This window comes from Thunnus maccoyii, chromosome 16, assembly GCF_910596095.1.
Source record: "Thunnus maccoyii chromosome 16, fThuMac1.1, whole genome shotgun sequence".
Taxonomy (NCBI): domain Eukaryota; kingdom Metazoa; phylum Chordata; class Actinopteri; order Scombriformes; family Scombridae; genus Thunnus; species Thunnus maccoyii.
The window spans coordinates 1363628-1388332 of NC_056548.1; the positions used below are offsets into that span (position 1 = coordinate 1363628).

Below are 24705 nucleotides of genomic sequence, written 5' to 3' on the forward strand. Positions count from 1 at the left end.
GTGGCTGTAAGAATTATTCAAATTAAATGATCTGAATGCAGACAAGCAATCAAAAGTAGCTTTGCTTTGTTTTAAAGCAACAGTTCATCATTATGGAAAAGTGTTAGAAGTTCAGATTGACTCCTCATGTCTGAACGGTAAATATGAAGCTAAAGCTAGCTTAGCTTAGCATAAAGACTGGCTCTGTCTAAAGCTTTAATATCCACCTACAAACACCTCTAAAGCTCAGTAATTAACACGTGTTTTTCTCTTTCCATGTTCACGCATTTCAGTCATTAAAACAAACTCCAAACATGTGACCCAGAGCTCTGCAGGACCAACAAAGTTATCTGCAGTTTGTGAGTAACAATCTGCTGGAAAGAAACCCTGAAAAGCGTCCACATACTTTTGGCCACATCATGTGCATTTAAACTTAGTGTTTTCAGACTCAGCTGAGCTTTGTTGAGTTTTTAATGAACTGACATTAAAAAATGGAATTTGAAGGACTTGTAAAACATTTTAGGGACACCTGAGCTTCACTGAAGAAGGCCATGGGAAACTGTCAAAAGCCCCAGGAAAAGGTAAGTAAGAGAAAAGTTTGAGTTGAAACTATTTCACAGCAAAATCAGAGTTTATTTTAAATATTTCTTTCAAGAGAAAACAACTGTTAGAACAAAAAGACGCAGTAATTTCACCGCCGCGTCACACTGAGTGTTTGACAGCATGAACCGCCTCGATGACGGCGTAGCGTCTGTCGGTGTCCGCGGGCGCCGCGGAGCGAGGCGCGAGGCGCACGGTGAGCAGAGCGTGGCGTCCGTCCAGGGTGTCGTCGCTGACCGTCATGGCGTCCAGGTGCTGACGCAGCAGAAGCTTCAGCCGCTGGTTCTCTCGGCTCAGATCCTCTCGGTGTGTCTTCAGAGCGTGACGCTGCAGCAGAGCGGCGTTGCAGCGCCGCATCACCGGCTGCAGCTCCGGAAACGCGGACGTCTCCTGCGGAATCACACGGATTCAGTTTAAACATGTAGGTTAGAGAATGTCATTCAACCACATTGTTTTACATTTCACGTAATATTGCAGCATCTTGCACATATTACACACATGTTGCTATGGTTACCACTTAACTTCATCATCCTCCAGACAATTTATACTATTTATACAAGTTAAATTAACTGAGTTCAGTTAACCAACATATGAATAACAGAAAGAGACACAAACACAACCAAACCCATAAATAAATAAATAAATACGGAGGGATGGGGGGGGGGGGGGGATGTTCCTGTTTATTGCAACTCTTGGGCTCTAGATTGAAATAATGTTATTTTACAGAGTCTCTTTGGGGTAAATCTTATTTAATTTATGTGTGATCTCTGATTGCAAAGGTTTATATTTGTTCTTCTTCTATCTTTCCTAGTAAATTAATACCCCAAATATTCTCTAGTTTTAAAGGTTCTTTTAAAGGTTTTCTCAACCTCTTCCTAAAAGGAGAATGTTTAATATTGGACATGAAGAGAATGTGTGTGTGTGTAATATTTACATACTTATAAGGTGAAATAAAGTATCTCATGCTCACTTTTTTAAATTCCCTCCAGTATTTAGATTGTGACGTCTTAAAGTTTCTACTGCAGGAGTCTTTCTAATCTTCTGCTGATATGTTCATCTCTTATTCTTTTTCTACAACGGTGAGCTTTTTGTAATATTTAACAGATATTTGAAAGATTTTTTTTTTAGCTTCATTTCTATTTTGAATCAGGTATTAAATTATTTTTCCTATTCTAAATGTTTCATGAGATAATTTCTCACCTGTAAATACTTAAATGTTTTTTGGTCTGACTCATATTTGACGGTTATCATCTCATATGAATTTATTGTGTGTTTTTGTTCCCAACATGAGGAGGAAATCTTTATTTCTGTAATGTCACAGTGTTGGGAAATGTACTGTGCTAATATGAAGCTTCAGCGTCCAAAATGAGTCAAATCAAGTAGATATCTTTCAACGTTACAGTCTTTTTAGTGCCAAAGTTCCTCTTTTTGTTACTATACTTCCACCTGCAGCTCAACAGGGAAACACTGTCCGAGGAAACACAAAGAGGGAATTTGATGCTAAAAAGACTGAATTTACCTCAACAGAAATTGAAGATTAAGGACTTGTTGTTTTCTATCTACCTTCGCTACTTCATCCCTCTCAGCCGCAGTCTTCTCCTGTCTGAGTTCATCTGTAGTTGATGATGATGACGTGAAGACGTTTTTCTGCTCGTTCTCCAGCTTGTTGCACATTTCAGCGACACGTAGAACCCTCTCGCCCTGGAGAGAGAGAGAACACAAGAGTGAAAAGATGAATCAGAGCGATCACAGACAGCAGACAGACATCACGTGAGACGTCTCACCTTGGCGATCACTGCTTGCAGTTTCTTGACGGGGACGTCGCTGAGGACGGTGAGGTCGGTGAGCTGCTTCCTCGCCGCTGCCTGAGCTTGAGTCAGCTGGTCCCGGAGCTTGTGAGTCTTTCGGTTCATCTCGTTTTTGGTGACTGTCAGATCTTGTATCACCGACTTGTTTTCTGCCTTTCTGGAGACCAGCTCCACCCGCTGGACACCGATTAAGTCCTGAAAGAGGAAGAAGACAATGAAGGCTTGGATTCAATCATCTCAATCAATCTCTGTTGTCCTTCATTGATCTTTGTGGACAGAGCTGTAGAGCTGTCAGACAGCAAGGAACAGAAGACTAATTGTCTAATTTCAAACTTTCTAAAAGCAGATGTAGACAGACTTTTTCTCTGTGAGGTTTGTTCCAACAAACTCTCTTAATGTCACAAACTCTTTGTAAATCTCCGGTCGCAGCCTGATGAACGTCACCTGTTCATGAGGAGCTGAACGTTCCTGATCATCATCGACGCAGTGCACTGCACTGTGACAAAAATAAAGAAGGGCAGTGGTAGAAAGTAACTTAGTTCATTTACTCAAGTACTGTATTTAAGTACCCCTGATAGTTGGAGCACACCCTCTGGTCCCCTTTTTTGAAAATGGGAACCACCACCCCGGTCCGCCACTCCATGCGACACTGAAGAGATGTGCTCGCCATGACAGCCCAATAATGTCCAGAGCCTTCAGCACCTCAGGGCAAATCTCATCCATACCTGGCGCCTTACGACTGAGGAGCTTTTTGACTACCTCAGAGACGTCTGCCAGGCATATGAGAGAGGCTTCCCCCGAGTCGTCCAACTCCCTTTTGGCCTTTGGGTACCCATCTGCTGCTTCTGGAGACGCCTGGGCCAGCCAGACATGAAAGACCTCCTTCTTCAGTTTGACAGCCTCCTTCACTGCTGGTGTCCACCAACAGGTTCTTGGGTTGCCGCCCCGACAGGAACCGATGTCCTTCTGGCCACAATTCTGAGCAGCCGCCTCCACAACCTCCCACTCGGAGTCCATGTCTCCAACCTCCACCAGGATGTAGGAGAAAGTCCTTCAGAGGTGGGAGTTGAAGACCTAATGGGCAGGGGCTTCTGCCAGTCATTCCCAGTCCACCCCCACTACTCGTTTGGGTCTGCCAGGCCTCCCTCACCACCTGATCCAACTCACCACCAGGTGGTGATCAGTTGACAGCTCTGCTCCTTTCTTGTCCAAGACATACAGCCACAGATCTGATGACACAACTACAAAGTGGATCGTTGATCTTTGGCTGAAGGTGTTCTGGTACCAGGTAACTTATGAACAACCTTATGCTGGAACGTGGTGTTTGTTATGGCCAGTCCACGGCTAGCACAGATTTCCAGTAACAATGCACCACTCAGGTTCAGATCAGGCAGGCTGTTCCTCCCAACCACCCCCTTCCAGGTCTCTCCGTCATGTCCACGTGAGCATTGAAGTCCCCCAGCAGAACTAAAGACTCAATGGGCCTCGCCCCCTCCAAGGCCCCACCTAGAGACTCCAAGAAGGCCGGATACTCCAAACTGCTGTTTGGCGCATACGTACACAGTCAAAGCCTTCCTCCCAGCAACACGTAGTCACAAGGAAGCGTTTTGCGGGGAGAACTCCAACACTGCAGCACTCAGCCAGGGACTCATGAGTATCTCTACAACCGCTCGGCGCCTCTCACCCTGGGCAACTCCGGGGAAGAGAGTCCAGCCCCTCTCCAGTATTTTGGTTCCAGAGCCAGCCAGTGTGTGTAGAGGCAAGCCCAACTATATCTAGTCAGTACCTCCACCACCTACACCTCCCTGACTAGCTCTGGTTCCTTCCCTACCGGGTAGGTGACGTTCCACTTCCTTAGAACCAGTTTATGACGCCCGGGATCAGCACGTCCAGGTCCCCGTCCATGCCTGCTGCTCATTTGGCAACGTACCTGACCCCCAGTCCCTGCAGCTTCAGGCTGTGCCTGACCGGGTCCCTTGGGTCAAGGCCCAGACGCTCACCAGTGAGCTCTCCTCCCAAGCCTGGCTCCAGCAGGGTGCCCTGGTGTCCCTCTTCTGGGCGAGATTCCCACACACCTGAAATGCCTCTTCACTGAGGACCCTCACCTGGGACCAATTTATCTTGGGAGACCCTACCAGGTGCTGTTGCCCGCAACAACACGGCTTCCAGGGTCACAGGGACACTCAAATGCCTCCACCACGATAAGGTGAAGATTCTCAGAGGAATTAACAAACTAACGTGACCAAACTGAACAACAACGGAGGTCTACGGCACAGAGGAATAAGATATATCAGGCTTTGGATACACACACAATACTTGTCAGTAGATCAGTTCAACGTTGGTTTGGTTCCAAACATGAGATTTGTTGACAATAAGAAAAATATAGAAAATCCAAAACCAAATCCTTTAAGAACAAATCTGTTCATACAAGTGCTTCTTGCATGAGGCTCAGTGTTAGATTTGATGAAGATTTAATCATCGTTTGTTTGTTTGCACTGACCTTCATCCGCTTGATGTTCTTCTTGTCTGTCTCCAGCCATCGGACGGTGCATTGGTTTTTGGTCGTCAGTTTCTCCAGTTTCCGGATTTCAGTTTTGTAGCTCTGCAGAGCCTCCTGGTTCCGACGGGCCTTCTCGATCAGCTGTCTCTGGTTATTCATGAGCAGATTAGACGTCTGTCCAGAGAGAGAAAGAAGGAGACGGAAGACAAACCTCAGAGAGTCAAATATCTGACAGAGGAAAGTTGAAACAGAATCTGAGTGACTGAAGTGAGTCGCGGTTCTCTGATACCCTCTCCTCGTAGGCGTTCTCGTACAACGCCATGCTTTGATCGTACAGATTGTGGATTTCTGTCAGCGTGTCTTCATGCTTCTCCTGCAAAGTGAAGGCTGCGTCCTCCAGCACAGCTTGCTGCTGCTGAGTTTGTGTCAACAGCTGTTTCCTGAAAAACAGACGCCGTTAAAAACCATCATCATGGGGGATTAAATATCCTCGGTCACAGCGACTGCCGTAATTATTTCAAGGTGAGTTTCAGATTAAAATGTGTGAAATGTGATCATCTAAGATCTTAACATTTACAAATGTTTTCATATATTCTGGTAGCCTCTCCACTGAACTGACATTCTTATGTGCAAGCTTTCTTTTGTGATTATTATTACTTTTACATCTACTACCAAGATCAGCAAATCCAGGTTCAAGGAGATACTTTACCTCCTGTTGCGTTAAAGCACTTTTTTTGTCAGATGGACACGACATCTGACAATATTGTTGTGAAAAATCTGCGTCTAACTTTCTTGATGACGGTGTTCTAATGCGCTACTGGTCTCCCAGCTCTGGTTTAACGCATGAGTCTGTGTGCCAAATGGTTTTGCACCAGTTTGAGTGGGAATGTGTTGGTCACGTTGGGTCTGTAGTGAACACTGTTACCTGCAGGAGGTGCTGTGGCTCCTCACACTCACCTCTCAGAGCTGTAGGTGGAGCAGAGGTCCTGCAGGCAGCTCTCCCACTGCTGCTGCAGAAACATCATCCGTTTGTCCTGCTGAGTCCACAGACGCTCCATATGCTGCAGGTGGACGCGCCGCACCCGAGCCGACTGACGCTCCGCCTCCAGCAGGTCGCGCTCCAACGTCTACGTTGCAAACAAACAGGAAGTGTTAAAATGAGAGTCAACAAGGTTGGCGAGCAGGAGGAGGAGCAGTCTCAATCTTGCAGGTGTTGGTTCACCTTGACGATGCTCTGCAGGCCGTCCAGCTGCCTCTCAAACGTCTGGCTGAGCACCGTGATGTCTTTATGCAGCTCAGCAGCTCGAGTCTGACGAAGAATCGCTCGCCAGCCTTCGTTGAGCTTCAGCAGGTTCACTGCGGTGTTCCTCTCCTCCTTCTGCAGCTTGTCCTGATGTCAAAGACAGAAAAATCAGAGGATGATGGAGAAGAAGCTGCACTGATTGGCTGTAAAATAAATAATAACTACGTAAAATAATCGGCTTTGATTCCTGACATCTTGATCTGTAAACATTTGAAATGTCTCAAACGACTTAAAATTTAGAACTTTTTCAGATTTTGAAACATGACGACGCAAACAGGGTTGAGATCATTTAAACTGTGCAATCATGAGAGATTGAAGGAAAGTTACAGTTGAAGCTGAATCACTTCAGGCGATGAAGTGTCAGTTCAGGCCCTGAAAGAGTTTGAGAATCAGTGGAGCGTTGTGAAAGGAGTTCAAGTGTCAGCTGTTGGAAAATATCTGCAATTAGCTCAAGTTTCAGTTTTTGAGGTGTAACAGAAAGTTACAGAAGAGACGAAAGACTGCCGGTCGACGTGTTACTGTGTGAAAGCAGCTGAAGTGTCGGTTATTTATCACAACGGATGAAAGCAGATGAAGCGTGAGCTCTGAAAGTCAGTTGACGAGTAAAAGATAAGTTGACAGAAATAGTTGAAATGTATTTGTAATTGTTATGTAATGAGTGAAAACAGTTGAAGCTTTGAAAGTAGTCGAACTGTTAGTTGATGAATAAGAGATGAAAGCAGTTGAAGTTTAAATAAAGATACTTCACAATAATTTAGATAAAAAAACTGCACAAAATGTATTTTAGATCACAAAATTCTCTTCATTATTTTTTATTTATTTTGTTTATAAAAACAAACCACAACATTTTAGAAAACTGTAATTGTCTATAGCCTCATATGTTGCTGATATCACTATATTATAAAGAAATATTCTCTTGTATTTCCAAAATAGATCCACATTATAAAAAATGAGTAAAGAAAACAGTCAATACTCAATAGATTCAATATTACATCTGTAAAACACTCATCTCATCCTAAAGTCAAACATTTAGCTCAGAGTTCATCACAGGGACAAATATAAAGAAATATAAAAATATAAAAATATAAAGAATAAAGAGTCACCTTCAGAAACAGAGTGAGGATCTCCTCTTTCTTCCTCGCCATCTCCTCCTCTGCCTGAGCTCTCTGCTGCATGTACAACAGTCGCTCCTCCTCCGTCTTTCCTCCACCTTTACCTCCTCCGCCTTTCTTCGCTTTCTTCGGCATCTTCGGCCTCCTCCTCCTCTTCGTCACTCTGCTGCTGCTGCTGATCTATTTAATACACAGAACACCTGACGGACGCAGAGAGGGATTTAAAACCAGGATTTACATGTTCCAGTTTCATTTTAACTCAATAAAAGTTGAACTTTTAAAGAGCTTGTAAGTCAGACATTCAGATAAGATATTCAAGATATTCAGTTTACTGTCATAGAGGCTAAAAAAAAACAGAAAATATTCACATTTAACAAGCTGGAATCAGAGAATTTGCACCTTTTTTTTCCTTAAAAAATTACTCAAAACGATTAATTGTTAATCAAAATAGTTGGAGATTAATTAAATAGTTGGCAACTAATCGATTAATCGTTGCATTTCTGTTTGAAATGTTTATACATCCAACTAACTGTCAGATATGATGAAGAAAAACAGAAACTCGTCACATTAGAGAAACTGGATATTTGCTTGAAAAATGACTCAGAACGATTAATTGATTATCAAAATAGTTGCTGCAACTAATCAACTAATCATTGCTCTAATTTAAGCGAATACCAATGAAATATCTAACGTACAGATTTAAGCTAAATGTAAACATTGATTTATTTATTTTTTCTTCAAATAATCTGAATCTAATTTCTCAAATATTTTATTTAGAAATTTTAGAAATGATAGATTACAATCAAATTAATTTTTTTGGTTAAAAAGTGAGGTATTTATTTTTTAATCAATTATAGTGTCAATGATTTAAAAAAAGTTTTTACTGTCTTGTTTAAACACAGTAGAGTCAGTGGTGGAAAGTAACTAAGTACATTTAAGTACTTGAGTATTTCCATGTGATGCTACTTTCTACATTTCAGAGGGAAATATTGTACTTTCTACTCCACTACATTTATTTGACAGCTTTAGTTACTTTTCAGATGAAGATTTGACACAATGGATAATAAAACAAGCTTTTAAAATACAACACATTGTTAAAGATGAAACCAGTGGTTTCCAACCTTTTTGTCTTTTGACGTCTTACAAAAAGCAGTGTGTAGTCGGGGTCACATTTCACATGTCTATGAGTTGTTAACAGCTCCACCAAATAGTGATTTTTCCCTCTAAACTTCTCACATGCTTTCATTTCAATAAATGTTCAAATGATCCAATATTTCAGCAAAAATCAAAGATTAGAGAAAAAGTCCAAAAACTGAAAACAGATTTGTGTATCAGAACTTTGTTTTTTCTTCTTTCCTCTCCCATTAATCATCTCACCACCCCTCAGATTTATCTGCTGACCCTTTGGAGGGCCCCGACCCCTAGGTTGGGAACCACTGGACTAAACTAGCTAACTGTATATAAAGTAGTGTAAACTAGCTCCACTTCCAGCACATTTTTACATTGTTGTATTGGTACTTTTACTGCAGTAAAGTATATTTAAGAGTATTTGTTCCACCGCTGTTTGATTTGTGCAGTGACGTCATCATTACTTTAAGGAGTTAATTTAATTAATGAGCTCAAACTGACGTCTGTTTGTAGTAAATGAGTTTGTTAATCAGCTGCTGTGTGAATGTTTCTGACTCACCTGTGAGGATCAAACAGCTGAAATGTGTCGGACTCGTTCAGGTGAACAGTCGGCGGTGTGTTTGTGTTCCGTCACCATGGCGACGGCTTTAATGACCGTCCGCCATGTTGGTCCAAACCAAATGACAAGCAGAGGAGGGGTCAACGGTCAATATTATATGGAAAACAATATGAGACAAAATTACAGTAAATGACGACATTATTAGCAAAATAATCATAAATAAATAAATATACTGTACATATACAGAAGGCTTCATAAAGCTTCCTGTGGGATCATCGATCAAAAAATAAATGTCAGAATTAGGCCTAATTAATGTTAATTATCTTCATAGGAGCATTTTACTATTTTTAATCTTTGGAGATTGAAACTGTGTAACTTTCAGTGTTACTGTAGTTATTATTAATTATATTCATCTTTGTCTATCAAATAGGCCTTTTCCAGGTAAATCCATCTATCTAAACTAATCTAATCCATATTTATTGATTTCCAAGCTGCTATTTTAATAATGATGAGTCATTTTTCACATTAAAACGCCAAACATTTGCTGGTTGTAGCTTTTCAAGTGTGATAAATTTGCTGTTTTTCTTTGTCATATATGATAGTAAATTAAATGTATTTGGATTTTTAGATTGAAGAGCGATAATACAAACTGTCCAATGAGAGCAAATGAACATTTAAAGATGCATTAATTGATGATGGGAGATAAACTCTTCAACAAACCAAAAAGCACTAAAATCTTCAAAATGGTGAGTAAAATATGTAATTGTGTTATTTTTTTTGCTGTCTTTCCAGTGTCTGGAGTGTCTGTGTTAACATTTCCTTTATTTATATTAACACCACACTCTGTCTGTATGATGTTTGTATGTTAAACTTTATTTCCACGTCTCTTTCAGCATGAATCAAACATCTCCTGTCATCTGCAGTTTGGACACCAGAGGGCCTCACATGTCTGTCTGATGATTTAACTTCATGAACAAATGTCAGAGGACAAGATGTAAAAATAACTATTCTTTATTGAGAAACACAAGAAAAACAGGTAATAAATACAGAAAAAAGGACAGAAGCAACATTTGACATCCAAATCTCATCAGAGGTTTCATTTATAGACACAGAAAATTGATATTTTAATCTTTTTTTTAATAATTTCTTATAGTCTGGACATCTTGTTGGCAACCACAACAGAACCAGATTTCCCTAAAGCAGAATCAAAGAACCATACAGGAAGCCCTTTAACTACAAATCCTGTATTCTGTCATTCCTGCTGATCATTTTCTGAATCATCCATCAGGTTTTAGATTGATTTCCTTCCAGGCTGAAATTGGTTTCAACTCATTTCTATGAAAACTTGCAACTTGCAGAGACAAGAAACATTTGAAAGATAGTAATTTAAGTTGTTTTCCGAAATTAAAAACACTTTTGAAGCCTGAAATCTGTGGAGCTCGGCATGTGTCATGGAGGAAAAACCTAATTAATGTGCATGAATTAATAAAACATGCTCTGGAATTAACAGAATTTTTGCAGGATTTGCCCTCATAAACAGAATATAAAGTACAGTTTAAGGCAAATGTACATCAGGATAATTACAACATTAACAAGGATGGAGCTTAAAAATTTAAAACAAAATTTTCCTGTTAATAAGTTGTTTTGATATCACAAATAAAAAGAAAAAAATGAAATGCAAATAGGCAATTTGAGAAGTGTCAGCGTATTTTTGTTCATTTTCTAGAATTTCTTCTTGTAGACGACAAATAAGTTCAAGAATATTTTAAATATTTTAAACTCAAGAAGAGTTTAAATTTTTTTCTGAGCTTTCAAATGTATCTCACAGATACGACCACCTATCATCACATGACCTAAGTGCCTTACTTAAGTCAAAAGCTCTGGAAAAAGCTAGTAAGTGAACCTTGAATTTAGAGTATTTTGTGTTGTCAAGAATGAACCTCTGTGCACCAGTTTTATTTTTCTTGTTTGTCTGAAGAGGATTCAGGAAATAAACTGAAAAACACTGAAATAAAAGTGATTTTCATCTCAGTCTGTCAGGTGGAGACAAAAAAAAAGAAAAGAAAAAGATTTTAAAAGAAACATGTAACATTTAAGGAAATCTCCGTGTTCTCTCTCCTCCAGAATCAGATGGAAGAAGATCAGAAGATGGATTTCCTAAAACATGAGGAGACGACTTTGCAGGTAAAACCTCCGTCTTTGTTTAACAGACATGTTAAGCGTTTGAAGATAAACATTATGGCATCACTGTGAGTCTGAAATCAGTCACTCGTTCACTAATCACTCTTGTAGTGCGCTGATGTCAACAAAACCTTTCTTTTCTAAACACTAAAAGGGATGAAATGGAGTTGGATCATAAGAATAAAAGACACAATCTTGGATTTAAGAAGTCTTTTTTAAGTCTTTTTTTAAATTTCATTTTCATTTTAACTCAGATAACTTTGCATTCAAAAAGAAAAAACAACTGAAGACATTTTCTCGTAGTTACAACTTAGTAACTTATAATTATGACATGTATATCTCTTCAGTACGAACTTATGTCTCATAATTATGAGATAAAAAATCTTGTATTTGTATAACACAAGATCACACAGACACTCTGGATCTCATGATTGCAAGATGCAGATCAATTCTTGCAATTATGAAATAGTTTTCTCGCAATTATGAGCTGCATGTTTTAATTACAAGATACAAGATCTTGTAATTATTAGTCAAGAATTAAGCACCATAATCATAACACAGAAATCTGATAATAGGGAGAAAACTATTTTGTAATTACCAAATTTTAATTCTATAATTATGACATGATGTGATTATGACATACATATCTTGTAATTACAAGATATGTATCTTATAATTATGAAATTGTTTTCTTGTAATCGTGATGTAGGGACCATAAAATTCTGAGAAAACTATCAGTAATTTATTTTTTATTTTACAAGTCTGTTAATTTTATACTAATTTCTAGGAGATTTGCAGGTATTTAACGGTTAATTTTTAGGACATTTTACATAGAAGGTGGTTTAATTTGGTACAAATTATTAAACAAAGACTTTGGTTTAGTTAGTAAGTGTCAGTTGATTGTATTTGGATTCATAATTTGCAAAGCTTCTTAATAAATCAGATTCTTAACAATTCTTTAACTGACAGAAATTACTTCATTGTGTAGTTTTGTATGTCAAACTACATATTAGTATATTAGGTTGTTTCCTAAAAACTCTATAATGAGCACATTTCCTGTATTCTACCAAATTACATAACCCTTTCAGAGAAATGTCCAAAGAATTAACAATTACACAGCAGCTACTTTTAGGAAACTATTGAAAAAAAACCTAATATGCTAATATATCATTTGATTAATGAAATTACACACTGAAAAGCATTTTTGCAAGTGAACAAGTACATATGAACCCAAATACAATGAGTGGGCACGCACCAAACTAAACTGCACCACTTTCTCTGTAAAATGTCCTAAATATTTACCATTAAATACCTGCAAATTATTCAGGAAAGTCAAATAAAATGAAGGGACCTGTAAAATAAAGCCTTATCAAACTAACTTATAATTTAAATACAATTATAATATCTTTATTTCATATTTATGAGATGCAAGATGTCTAATTATGAGATAAGGATAGAATTCTGAGAAAATTACTGATTTTGTAATTACAATATCTCTCAAATCATTTCATATTTACAAGATATGGCTTGCGTAATTGTGATGAAGTCAAGAATCTCATAAATATTAACAATTATAAAATTGTTTTCTTATAATTATGATAGAGTGGTTGCATAAATACAAGAAAACTATCTTATAATTACAGTATCTTTATTTCATAATTACAAGAAAATGTCTCCAGGTTTTTTTGTTTGTTTGGTGAATGAAATGTGCTTCTGTACTTGACTCCGATTAATAGAAATTTAACACTCATTTAGAGCAGAGTTTTTTTTTCCATAATTATTAAGCATCTATTTCATATAAATTAGCTTCTCTGCTTCAGCCAATTACATGAAAACTGATTGTGATCCCCTTAATTAAAAAAAAAGAGCGTGCTGTTATGCAAGATAATGTGATCCAAGATTAACAAAACAATCCAAGGTAGCAGAGTTAGCATTAGTAAAAATCTATTTCGCTGGCTAACGTGATGTTAGCAATGTTTTTACAAGCTGTAACCTAGTTTTTGCACTTTAGGTATCTAGTACGTCATACTGTAATGATATAAGCTGTAATAAATCTGATAACAGAATCAGACACACTGTCAGTGGACTGCACAGTGAAGAGTGAGCGATTTTATTTTTACTGTTCTATGCTGATGATGATTGGTTGTATGGTGATTTCCCAACATCTCCCTCATTAAATAGAAAAAATGGTTTGTGGTGTATATGTGTGACTTTCTATGTTGTTTGACTTTTATGTACATGTGTTTTCATGTGTATGTATCGGTGGGTACATGTGTACAGTATATATACAGAGTGTGTTCTCTTCCACTACTATGTGAGGACCTGTTGTTTTACCTGCAAACTGAGGACTTTTTGGAAAGTGAGGACATTTTGTCTGGTCCTAACATTTTCATAAGGTTGTTTAAGGGTTAAGACTTGGTTTGTATTATGTCAGTGAGGCTTCTCACATGTATATCTGTACAAACTCATACTTCTGTTACTGTGAGGACCTGTTTCTCTACCTTCAAAGTCAGGATAATTAGTCCAGTCCTCACATCTTCTGAGTGTTTGAGGGTTCAGACTTTGTTTTATAGGGAGGTTAAAGTTAGAGGCCAGGTAATATCAACAAGGGTCCTCACAAGTGTAGAAGTACAAACTTGTGTGTGTTTGTGTTCTCAGTTGTTCTCGGTGAAATCTCGGCAGATGCCTCGGACCAGCTGCGGGATTAACTCGGCAAGGCCAGTGAACTCTCTGGTGAAGAAGGTGTGGTTGTCCTTTGGCTCTGATGACATAGATCTGAGGTCATCCATCGGTGCCCAGGCCACGCCCACCGAGTAGATGGTGATGCCTGGTGATTGGTGGCACAGGAGAAATGCGGGAGGGGTTAGAGGTCAGGTACACATACTGAACACCGACTGCTTGTATTCCATCTCTGTTTCAACACACACACACCTTGTTTCTGTGCAGCCATCGCCGGGCCTCTGACATCATCATATGATTGGCCGTCTGTCACCACGACGAGGAAGTTGCGGCCCGGTCCTGTCCGCCTAGAAAAACAAAAACATTTTATTTACTATTAATTTAGGTGAATAAATGCTTGTTTCCATCCACTGCTGTTGTGTAAATATTAGCAGATAAACAGCAGGTGGCGCTAATTCTCCAGTCGGTGCCATTAAACCGTTGCAGAAGAAGAAGACACGATGAGATGACGTCATTAAAAGAGCAACAGTCAAAGCTCAAATGATGGAAAACATGATGGAAATATGACATTTCTGTTAGTGTCATGTATTGATTTGAGGAAGGTTACAGTCTCATCATCGCTCTGCACAGATCTGATGTTTTTAGTGACGTTTAAGTCACATGATCCATGTATGTTATCATTTATTCACAAAGTCTGTTTGCATTTGATTTTTATCCACACAACTACTTTACACCTGAGACGAGGAAAATGCACTTATTTTATCATTAATTAATTTTAGGGGTTGGGAGATGACTAACATGATATTGTGTTCTTTGTTTCTTTTAAAGAGACTTTTATCTTTGCTTTTTTTCTTGTAAAACATTGCATAATTTGACCTCAAGCTTTTAAGAAATAATTTAGATAAATTACTCTGAGAAGGAAACTTTGCTCTTTGGGTAACTGGTCACAAATAGTAGACATACAAAACCTGTGACGAGCACCAGCAAGTTGACATTGCTAGCTTGTGTATCAATACTGTATGTACTATCAATAAATCCCATGAAAAGACCAAACAATGTGTTATTCTATCTCTTAATACTTCATTTACTTCCCTACTCTGTCTGTGGCTATCTGCTCCAAGCCCATTGGTTCCTATTGAAGACTTTAAAAACAGCTCACATATATATTGTTTCATTTTTGATTTGAGATTGTAAATGTTAAGGAGTTAAAATAATGTGTACAATATTGTGGCTAAAGATAGATTGGGAATAATGCACTTTTGGAGAGGTTAATCTTATAGCCTGATACTACTCCGAATCTTTGCAGGGTCGACATTATAACTGACATTGATTTTGTAGGGTCCAAAATGTACAATAACACATCGTCTGCGTATAACGACACCTAATGTTCGGTTAATTCCTGTACACTCTTTTACGGCTTGATAGCGAGTGCGAATAGCAGAGGCGACAGAGGGCAGACCTGTCTAACGGAACAGCTAAGGTGGAAGTAACTAGAACTGATGTTGTCTGTACTGAGGCCTGAGGTTGAGCAATAACAATAACCCAACAAAGGAAGTAAATTTAGGGCCAAATCCAAACTTTGACATTGTTGAAAAGAGATCATTTTATTTCACCCTGTCAAAGGCTTTCTGTCCTAAGACAGCTGATCACTTTTATTGCATTTGTTTGGGACTATTTTCAAATGAATTGAATCAACATTTAGTGCTCTAGTGAGTATTTCTGGCAACAGGACGGTGAATTTGGGATCACTTAATTTTCTGTTTGGGTTAAGAAAAACACAGAACATCCCCAGCCTTACCCTGTAACTATTAAAGACTAGTTGGGTGTTTTGTGAAGGAAATAACTGAGTAAAATACAACACTCCTCTATCAGCTGACTGCGTAGGTGTGGTCTTACCTGAACAGGTTCTGGGTGGTGTAGCTGATTGCGCCTCCGGTGGCTGTTCCTCCGCTCATGTAGGGGATCCTCTTCAAAGCAGTGACGACATCCTCTTTGTTGGAGTATTCGGACAGACCGAACTCCAGCCTCTGGTCGTAGGTGAACTGCACCGCACCTGCAACACCAACGCACACAGTCTGTCAGCCAATTAGCTCATCAATCAATCAGGTAATCAATCAATGAATCATTTGTATCCAGTGAAGCTGACCAATGTGAGATCCCACGTCTGAGATGTCGAAGCCTCTGGCGATTCCTGCCAGGAACTCCAGAACCAGCTGGAAGTTTCCCTCGCCGACGCTGGACGAACCGTCGATGAGGAACCCGATGTTGACTGAGTTATAGCAGGTTTTACCTAAAAACACACACACACACACACACAAACACACGCGTTTACCTTACACTTAAATATATCAGTGGGTCCAAGTTAAGCTCTGTGGGCTGTACTTTAAAACCAAAGTAAAAGTTTACTGAAATCTACTCAGCTCTGCAACGACTGATTTTACATTTAATTCTGTGCTCTTCTAATGAGCACAGATATTCTTTTAATTGGAAAGTATTCATTAGTCATTCTAGCTAACATTGTGGTTATGGGTGATGTGCTATTGTGTGTAACTTCATGTTATCTATCCTGTAATTTTTTGTATCGTTTGTACTATATTTATTCTGTATTATTCTTTATCCTTTGTATTATGTTTTTTTTTTGACTGGTACTGTTTGTCATTGTGCTGTAATATGTCAACTGGTACAATGCATCAAAATGGCAACATTTATGTTTAAAACTGTACATGGTCCCTTTCAAATAAAATAAAGAATAAAAAATCATTATGGAATCTTTAATCTACAATCTCCCTTTAATTTCCCCCTCTGACATTTCAAAGATGCGATAACATATACGAACACACGCTAGCAACACAGACTGACTAAACATGGCGGACCTCCTTAAACGTTCCAAAGCGTGGATCCACTTCACCAAAGTCAATGAAACATCTGGAAAATTAGATATTTGCTTCTCAAGATACTCATGATGAAGAGGAACAACAAGTCCCTTTCTTAAACATTTATCTACCATCTATCATGTTAAGGTAAGAACTTGTGGTGTTTCTGATATCTTCAGAAAGATGTCATGTGCACTGTGTGGTCCAGTAACCTGGTAAAAGTGTCAAAGCTGTTTTGTTGCCGCACATGACTTTTTAAAACTTACCTTACCAAACAAACTACCTAAAAAGATTTAAAAAGGAACATCTAGTCTGTGAAAACTGAACTGTTTCTCCAAAACATCAACTTTTCATGAGTTAATAAAAACAGGTTTTATGCTTTGTGACTTCGCGAACACATTTCCCAGATAATACGATGAGTTTTTAAATGGTTTATTTTTTAGTTGATGAATTATGAGAATTTTCTGGATCCATATCTTTACGTAATCTTTCATTTTATCTTGATAAATTCAAAATAATCAAATTTGGAGTTACATAGTCAGGGTCATTCAAAATAATATTATATTATGTCTCTTATATGTATGTACAGCACACCTGCATGCTTCTAGATAATCTAATATCAGCTTTATTGATTGCATTACTCCTTCAGCCCCTGAAAGTCTGTGGAGTTTCATTTGTGTAAAAGTTTACAGTTAAAATATATTTTTAGTCTTTAGGTCATATTGAGATTTATGTCCTGTTGTGGACTGTTTGTATAGTAATTAAGTGACATAATGAGCTGAACTGAGTGTAGAGGATGACAGACAGACAGGTGTAGATGTGTCTTACTGCACAGCAGACTGTCCAGCGAGCAGAGTCTCTGACTGAGAGGTTTGACATGTTTGGTGGTGCTGAACCAGCTGGGGATCATATAACTGAAGAAACCGTTATCTTTACACACGGCCTGCAGGAGAAGAGAAACGACATGGTTTCATCTCAAAAACACTTTATAACTAAACCAGCAGCTGAGGTTCATCTTTACACATCCAGATAAATGTAAAGAAAGTGGGCACCTTCTTCATGAAGTCTTTGTCTCGCACCATGGTGAGCTCCTCGGGCGCCGGCTTGGCCACAGACACCAGGAACACGTTGATGCCGGACTCTCTGGCCAACATGGCCGCCTGCTCCAGGTCGTCAGACGGCCAGCCGTCAATCAGCACCATCATCACCCGGGGGTGACCCCGCCTCCCCCCGTTCTCCTGGGTGAAGAAGGTCTCCGCCGTGTGCATGATGGCCTTACCTGAAGAGGCAGGGCGAGTTTATTTAAACAGCACACGTCAAACACTTAAAGGATCATTCTGACACTTTTCTATATTTTTCTTCTTGTGAACAATAAACTGATCTACTAACAAAAGTTGTGTGTTAAACATATAGATGAATAAATCCAGTGTTTTAAGAACCTGTGACAAGACTGTTTATATTACATGTCATATTAACAGTTTTAACATTAAAATCCTACATATCCCATGAGTCTTAGCCTGCTGTACTATCTTTGTGAGGACATTTTCTCTGGTCTTCACTTCTTTAACAGGCTGTTTTAAGGTTTTAGGGTTGAGGTTTGAGGCTCAGCTGTGCATTGTGAGAGTAAACAAGTACAATATAAAGTACAAACGTGTGTGATTGTGTATATATATATATATATAATACCTGTGTTGGTGTTTCCTCCCAGGAACGCCAGCTCCTTGATGGCAAACAGCAGCTCTTTAGGCTGCGTGTAGTTGGTCAGTAAGAACTCTGTTCTGGGAGAATCACTGCAAACACAAAATCATGTTTCAATCACTTCAAAGCACATAAATCTGACAAACATTGATTAATATTGACATTCATTGACAACTCACCCTCACCACTAAACCTAAACCCAGTAATGGCAGAAGTATTAAGATACTTTACTGCAGTAAAAGTACCAATACAGCAAAGTAAAAATACTCCATTACAAGTAAAAGTCCTGCATGAAAAATCCTCCAACAGTAAAAGTACATCAGTATTATGAGCTTGATGTAGTTAAAGTATTGCAGTAAAAGTACATAAGTATTATGAGCTTGATGTAGTTAAGTATTGCAGTAAAAGTACATAAGTATTATGAGCTTGATGTAGTTAAAGTATCGCAGTAAAAGTACATAAGTATCATGAGCTTGATGTAGTTAAAGTATCGCAGTAAAAGTACATAAGTATTATGAGCTTGATGTAGTTAAAGTATTGCAGTAAAATCTTTGTGGTGACACTACAAAACAAAGAAATCCCACAGATACTTCACTTTTTAATTTTTTCTTCTCCTTTGTGAAAAACAAAAATACGTTTCAGAATTAAAGTCTAATTTCTTTCTTTTATGTTAAAGAATAAAAACAAGCTTCAATAAAGCTCAAACCAAAAAACTTTTACTTGAAACATTTTCCAACATGTTCTGTTTATTTTGACCTCATTAGCAATTTTAATTAGTTAGTTAATTATTCATTAATTGTAAAGAAGCCATAGTGTGTGTGTGTGTGTGTGTGTGTGTGTGTGTGTGCGTGTGCGTGTGCATATGTGTGTGTGTGTGTCTGACCTGGACTGCACCAGGCCTATATGCGGTCCTGTTGGTCCGACTCTCAACATTGCCGTCAGTTTGGCAACAAAGTTCTTCTGCAGGTTGAAGCGTCGCTGCCCGATGTTGTTACTGCTGTCGATCACCATGGCGATGTCCATCTGACAGTCTGCACACACACACACACACACACACACACACACACACACACACACACACACACACACACACACACACACACAGATGAACACATGATGAACTACTTTTTATATGAACTTATTTCTTTTAATGTGCACTTCCATCTGTTTGATGCTTCAGTGCTGTTTCATATTTGTGCTTTAATGTTTCTATTTCTTGTCTGTCAGACAGCAGGAAGCTTACATGAGTTTTATTCTATGAATCTATTCTGTAAATCATTTTAAATCTGGAAACTTTGTGCTCATGCTCGAAAAACACAATAGAAATAAAAGTATTATTATTATTATTGATGTGTTGGGGGAGATAAAAAAAGACAAATAAATAATTATTTACTCCTGATTTTATTCAAGCATGAAAACAGTAAACGGTAATCAAAAACACACACAGAGCACCTTTATTTCCTCCTGTCAGAGCTTTCTTCACTGACGGCTTCTTCAGTGGTTTCTTTGCTGCAATACAACACACACACGCACACACACACACACACACAAACACACACACACACGCACACACACACACACACACACGCACGCACGCAGAGGTCAGCTGAGGTAACAGTCGTCACGCTCCGGTCGTGTCGGGAAGTTTGAAGTTTCAGGACAAACGCACATTAACATCCTGACAGCAACAGGAAGAGTCTGTTTACTTTCACCTTATTTACATTTTGAGCTAAAAATATGATTATTATTATTACAGTAACAGAACAACAGAACGACTGTATATCATAGTTTCACGTCATTCTGCAGGTCATCAGTCTCAGTCTGGTACAATAAACTGTGGAATGAATTGTTTCTCTTTTAAATGATCTTTAGTTTATAAATGTTTATGAGTGTTAAGTGTTAATCTGCTGTTTATTCTCTCAGTTGATTAATTGTTTAGTCTATGAAATGTTTAAAAATTGTGAGAAAATTGCATTCATAAATTCTCAGAAGTCTTCAGTTTGTTTTGTGTGACTGAGACGTTAAATTTACTGTCATATGTGACAAAGAGAAACAGCAAACATTCACTGGAACTGTACATTTTTGGCATTTTTGCTTGAAAAATGACTGAAACAATTTTTTGATTATGAAAATAGTTGCCAGTTAATTTTCTGTCAATCAACTAATCGATGAATAGTTTCAGCGCTAATTATTATTATGTTTATTACCAGAGATGCACTGATACTGATATCAGTGACAACATTAGTTTAATAAATAGCAGCTCAGTAAATTTATATCTATGTTTCTGTTTGTTAGGAAATCAATGTTTGAGTCAATCCTGATGTTGTTATACAAAGACAGATGTTAAAATTAAATCAATAAATGACACATTATTCCCAGATGAGCAGAGAAAGCTGCAGATTTACGAGCAAAGATCCTCACAAGGTCTCATTAGTCTGGGAAATATAAAAACATTATGTTTCTTTTGTGACTTTTCTCTAATTTCAGCTTTATTTCATTGCAATTCTGTAAAGTTTTGCCTCCTCAGGCTGTTAAAAGACAGATATGACCTGGAAATATTTATTATAATATCACATTTGTGTCGGTAATAATGTTACTGCAGGTCTACAGCAGGAAAGAGACGATATTTAACACCTCTGGACAGGAAGTTTAACACTTTTTAATTGCTTCAAAGAACTTTTTTTTTATAATTGAGGTGTGCAGTTACCTGGTTGTGCAGCTGCAGGCAGAGCTGTGGTGCTGATCTCACCAGTCAACTCCAGTGGAACATTAACTGGTTCTGGAAACACAAACACACAGAGTCCAGTAATTAGTGATGAGACAGAATTTAAAGGTGTTTCAGCAGAATAATCCAGTGTGATAAATATTATAAAATGATCATACTGTCAGTCTTCTCTAGTATGTTTCTTTATTAGACAATATAAATATAATTTACACATTTCTAAAGATACAAATATACAAATATATACTTGATATAAGTTTGATGTCACTTGTTGATGTAAATTAAGACGTTTATCTTCATCTTCAACAATCTTTATGTTGTATTACTGTGTGATGTTCTTTACAACTGTGTTATTATGAGTAACTACCTTTTTAAAACTTTGCCAGATTGTCTCTTTAATTAATTATATTATATTTATACATAATTAAGATTATACAGTAAGAAAAGAAAATCATTTAAATGTAAAGCTGCATTAAGTGATGTTTGGCATCCAGGAACATATACAGAATATAACAGGTTCAGACTCCCGCCACTATTTACTGCAAAACAACTGAGTAAGTGGACATTGAGTTGAGATTATTTTGTTTCTTCTTATTTTCAAGCTCAACTTTTAAGAAAACACTGACGACAAGAGTCTTAAAAACTGCTCAGAAAAAACAAAGTTTTAACGCCTGCAGAACCACGACAACTCAGCAAACTCCATCCACTGATGAAGACCATGTGACACTGATGAAAGCTCCGGGACAAGCTTACGTGGACATGGGTTGAATTTCTTTGTCAAAGAAACACATGTTGTTTCCTTTAGAACAACGTCTGTAACTTCTGAGATTAATCAGAGGTTGTGATTTATTATTTTCATTTTTGGTTAATATCTTGATTTATTATTTTATCTATAAAACATCAGAAAATATTGAATTTTGTTCGACCAACAGTCCAGATAGAGAGAAAAAAGGCAAATCCTCACATTGGAGAAGCAGAAACTAGAGAACTATTCATATTTTTGCTCATTAAATTACTTAAACAACTTATCAGTTTATTGACTAATTGTTCCAACACTTGATGATCATTGAGATATTATAACGAACGGACTGGAACTGATCCACAGTCCTTCCTGTGATTTCACTGTCTGACAATAAAGAAAATAAATGAATCATCAAACCAGTCAGTAAATGCACCTACTGGTGAGGCTGAAGGAGGCGGTCCAGTGGGACAAGGCCTGTGATTGGATGCCATTGGCGTAGGAGCTCATGTAGTTGTGTCGACCCTGCAGCCTGTTGACCCTGACGGAGCCGCCGGAAGGTCCAACAAGCCCCCTGAAGACACGAGACACTAAATTATTAAACTTTTCTTTAAAATTCAAGCAGGGGATGTTCAGGTTTAGCTACAATCGTAGATCTTCTTAGTTGCTCAACTCTGCAGCGAAGGAATGAATTTAACTTAGTTTAGCAACAAAAAAAATAGATTCTTGTTTGAACAAGAATCTTAATGTGCTGATTTGAATTAAAAACAGTTCTTAGATTTATGGCTGAATGTTTTAAGTTAACCAATTAAGTTTTGGCCAAGTCTTGTAAAGAGATAATGTAGAGAGAAACGTCCTGGTTGAATAAAGATCAAATAAAACTAAAAAAACAGTCAGTCGGTGGTCCAAAATGGGTGAAGAAGAGTTAATACTGTTATAAATATGATCAATACTTCAGTTATTCAGTATACAGTTGCAGGAAGATTACAGCTATACAGTATTTAATGGAAGTAAGGCAACAGTTCTGCCTTCAAGCTGTTAAAACTTTCAGGATTAAATTACAACTGAGTGTCATCAGCGTAAAGTTTCATACGTACAAATATCAGTGCACACTGTCAATCTCTCCTCGAAAACATTCATGATATTACAGTTGGTTGTTCAAATGAAAAGTAACATAAGTAGGTGCAATTGTGCAGTTGGAAAGGTGGTTTAAGATGCTGTTGGATCATCAGGAAAGCCGAATAAAAGTGGGCCAAATATTGAGCCTTGTGGGACACCACGCGTCATTATAGTTGAGATTTTCTCATCTGTTCTAAAGGTACAGCGGAAAGAAAACCACTTTAAAGCTGTAGTTTGTAGTAAAATGATATGATCAATTATAATAATATGAGAATACTGAGATTTCAAAGTCTGCAATCATTCAGATATAATTTATTATTCAAAGCCGTTTCTGTTCTGTAGTCCTTTCAAAAGCCTGATTGAAAATGATTAAATATATTTCACCCTGACAACCACTTTATAACGAGTTAAATGTGAGAGTCAGACATCAGAGAAAAGTGTTTCAAACATAAACAGACTCAAGACAGGAAGATGAGACAGAAAAAGGACTGAAGGAATGATCCCGAGGGAGCCGAGTCGATGTCGTTCAGGGTTTTTCCTCTCGGGGCCCCGGAGGCCCTCTGCAGAGGGAGGACGAGGTCATTCAGGGTTGAGAGCTTAATCCTTCGGTCCTCCACATTCCTTCATGGTGTTGGTGTTTTGTTGAGGTTCAGCACACAGCAGGACTCATGCTGCTCATTATTAGGTCACATCTGCAGCTGCAGGCGGCAGCAGAACAGAGTGTTTGATTCCGACATGTCTCCAAATCTGCTGTTCACCAAACTCCACCCAACCTGCTCCAAACCTGCGTAACTCCGGACTGTATATTATACTCCCAGTATTGTAGTATTGTAGTAGTACTGTATTACTGCACAGTGAGTAGTTGGCAGGTGGTCATGTAGGGAGCTGAGATGTCAATCAATAATCTATGTTAATCAATGACCTGATATCATGTGACCGAGGTTCCATACTTGATGACAGCTGATCCATCTACAGCTGAAACCGTGGAACGAAGCTGCTAACTGGAGATTATTGTGTCAAACTATTATCTCCAAAAATCTAATTTCACACTCAGCTGTTTATGTTTTAACTAACATGATGTCAAAGAACATTAAACTGAACTGAAATGCATCGTTTCTTTTTGCTTTTTTCATCTTACGTGTCTTATTTACATTATATGATTATATTTATATTATTCATATTATTTATATTACACATATATAACAGTATATACTTCATCATATTATTATTATGTATATTATACTTATTATTCATACCTGTACTAATGGACTTCCTTTGCATAATTCCCTTGTATAGCCAAAGGTGATGTAATGTATATATTGTATATAGATTTTTAATGTCACTGCTCTAATTTCTTTAATCTCTTATTTTTTATTAATTTCATTCTAGTTCGTTATCTGTATTTTTCTTTCTGTCTCTGTGCTGCTGCAAGTCAATTTATTTTGTTTTGTTCTGTCATAAAACAACCTCACAGGACTCACGGAGGTTAATCGAGGGCAACCGGACTTGTCTGTAGAAACCTGAAGACTTCAGTTCTAAGTTATTCTAACCAGAACTCAGATGACTGAGAATCTGCACATATTCACCAAGAAAACAAAGAAAAGAAGACAAATAATTCAAACAATTAATATAAAAAACGAACGTGCAGAAACACCAAAAACCCACTAAATAAAACAAACTTTAAATAGAATGTAACCCAAACAAA

The 24705-nt window shown here is 38.0% G+C and overlaps 2 protein-coding genes and 1 long non-coding RNA gene across 7 annotated transcripts in view; 1 reads left to right on the top strand and 2 right to left on the bottom strand.

Moving 5' to 3' along the window:
* Nucleotides 1-13914, top strand: LOC121914014. Its single transcript, XR_006100434.1, has 7 exons — nt 1-137; nt 273-338; nt 503-560; nt 9618-9735; nt 9883-10025; nt 11114-11173; nt 13829-13914. It is a non-coding gene; the product is annotated as an uncharacterized LOC121914014 (long non-coding RNA).
* On the bottom strand, nt 592-9139 carry ccdc65 (coiled-coil domain containing 65). The gene is made up of 9 exons (XM_042436946.1): nt 8990-9139; nt 7294-7502; nt 6110-6277; nt 5845-6014; nt 5177-5327; nt 4888-5061; nt 2364-2582; nt 2143-2280; nt 592-969 (listed from the first exon to the last, which is right to left on the bottom strand). Exons 2-9 carry the CDS (start codon nt 7435-7437, stop codon nt 682-684), a joined length of 1452 nt encoding a protein of 483 aa, XP_042292880.1. The 5' UTR covers nt 7438-7502; nt 8990-9139; the 3' UTR covers nt 592-681.
* Nucleotides 12530-24705, bottom strand: part of coch (coagulation factor C homolog, cochlin (Limulus polyphemus)) — a 25176-nt gene continuing 13000 nt past the window's right edge. For all 5 annotated transcript variants that reach the window (XM_042436942.1, XM_042436940.1, XM_042436941.1 and 2 more), the window contains 11 exons: nt 22322-22455; nt 21128-21199; nt 19873-19929; nt 19304-19451; nt 18409-18512; nt 17775-18001; nt 17551-17665; nt 15996-16139; nt 15746-15902; nt 14102-14196; nt 12530-13997 (listed from right to left, as the gene is read on the bottom strand). In XM_042436942.1, coding sequence (XP_042292876.1) covers nt 13825-13997; nt 14102-14196; nt 15746-15902; nt 15996-16139; nt 17551-17665; nt 17775-18001; nt 18409-18512; nt 19304-19451; nt 19873-19929; nt 21128-21199; nt 22322-22455 — 1426 coding nt within the window. In that variant the 3' untranslated portion in view covers nt 12530-13824. The remainder of the gene's footprint in view (nt 13998-14101; nt 14197-15745; nt 15903-15995; nt 16140-17550; nt 17666-17774; nt 18002-18408; nt 18513-19303; nt 19452-19872; nt 19930-21127; nt 21200-22321; nt 22456-24705) is intronic.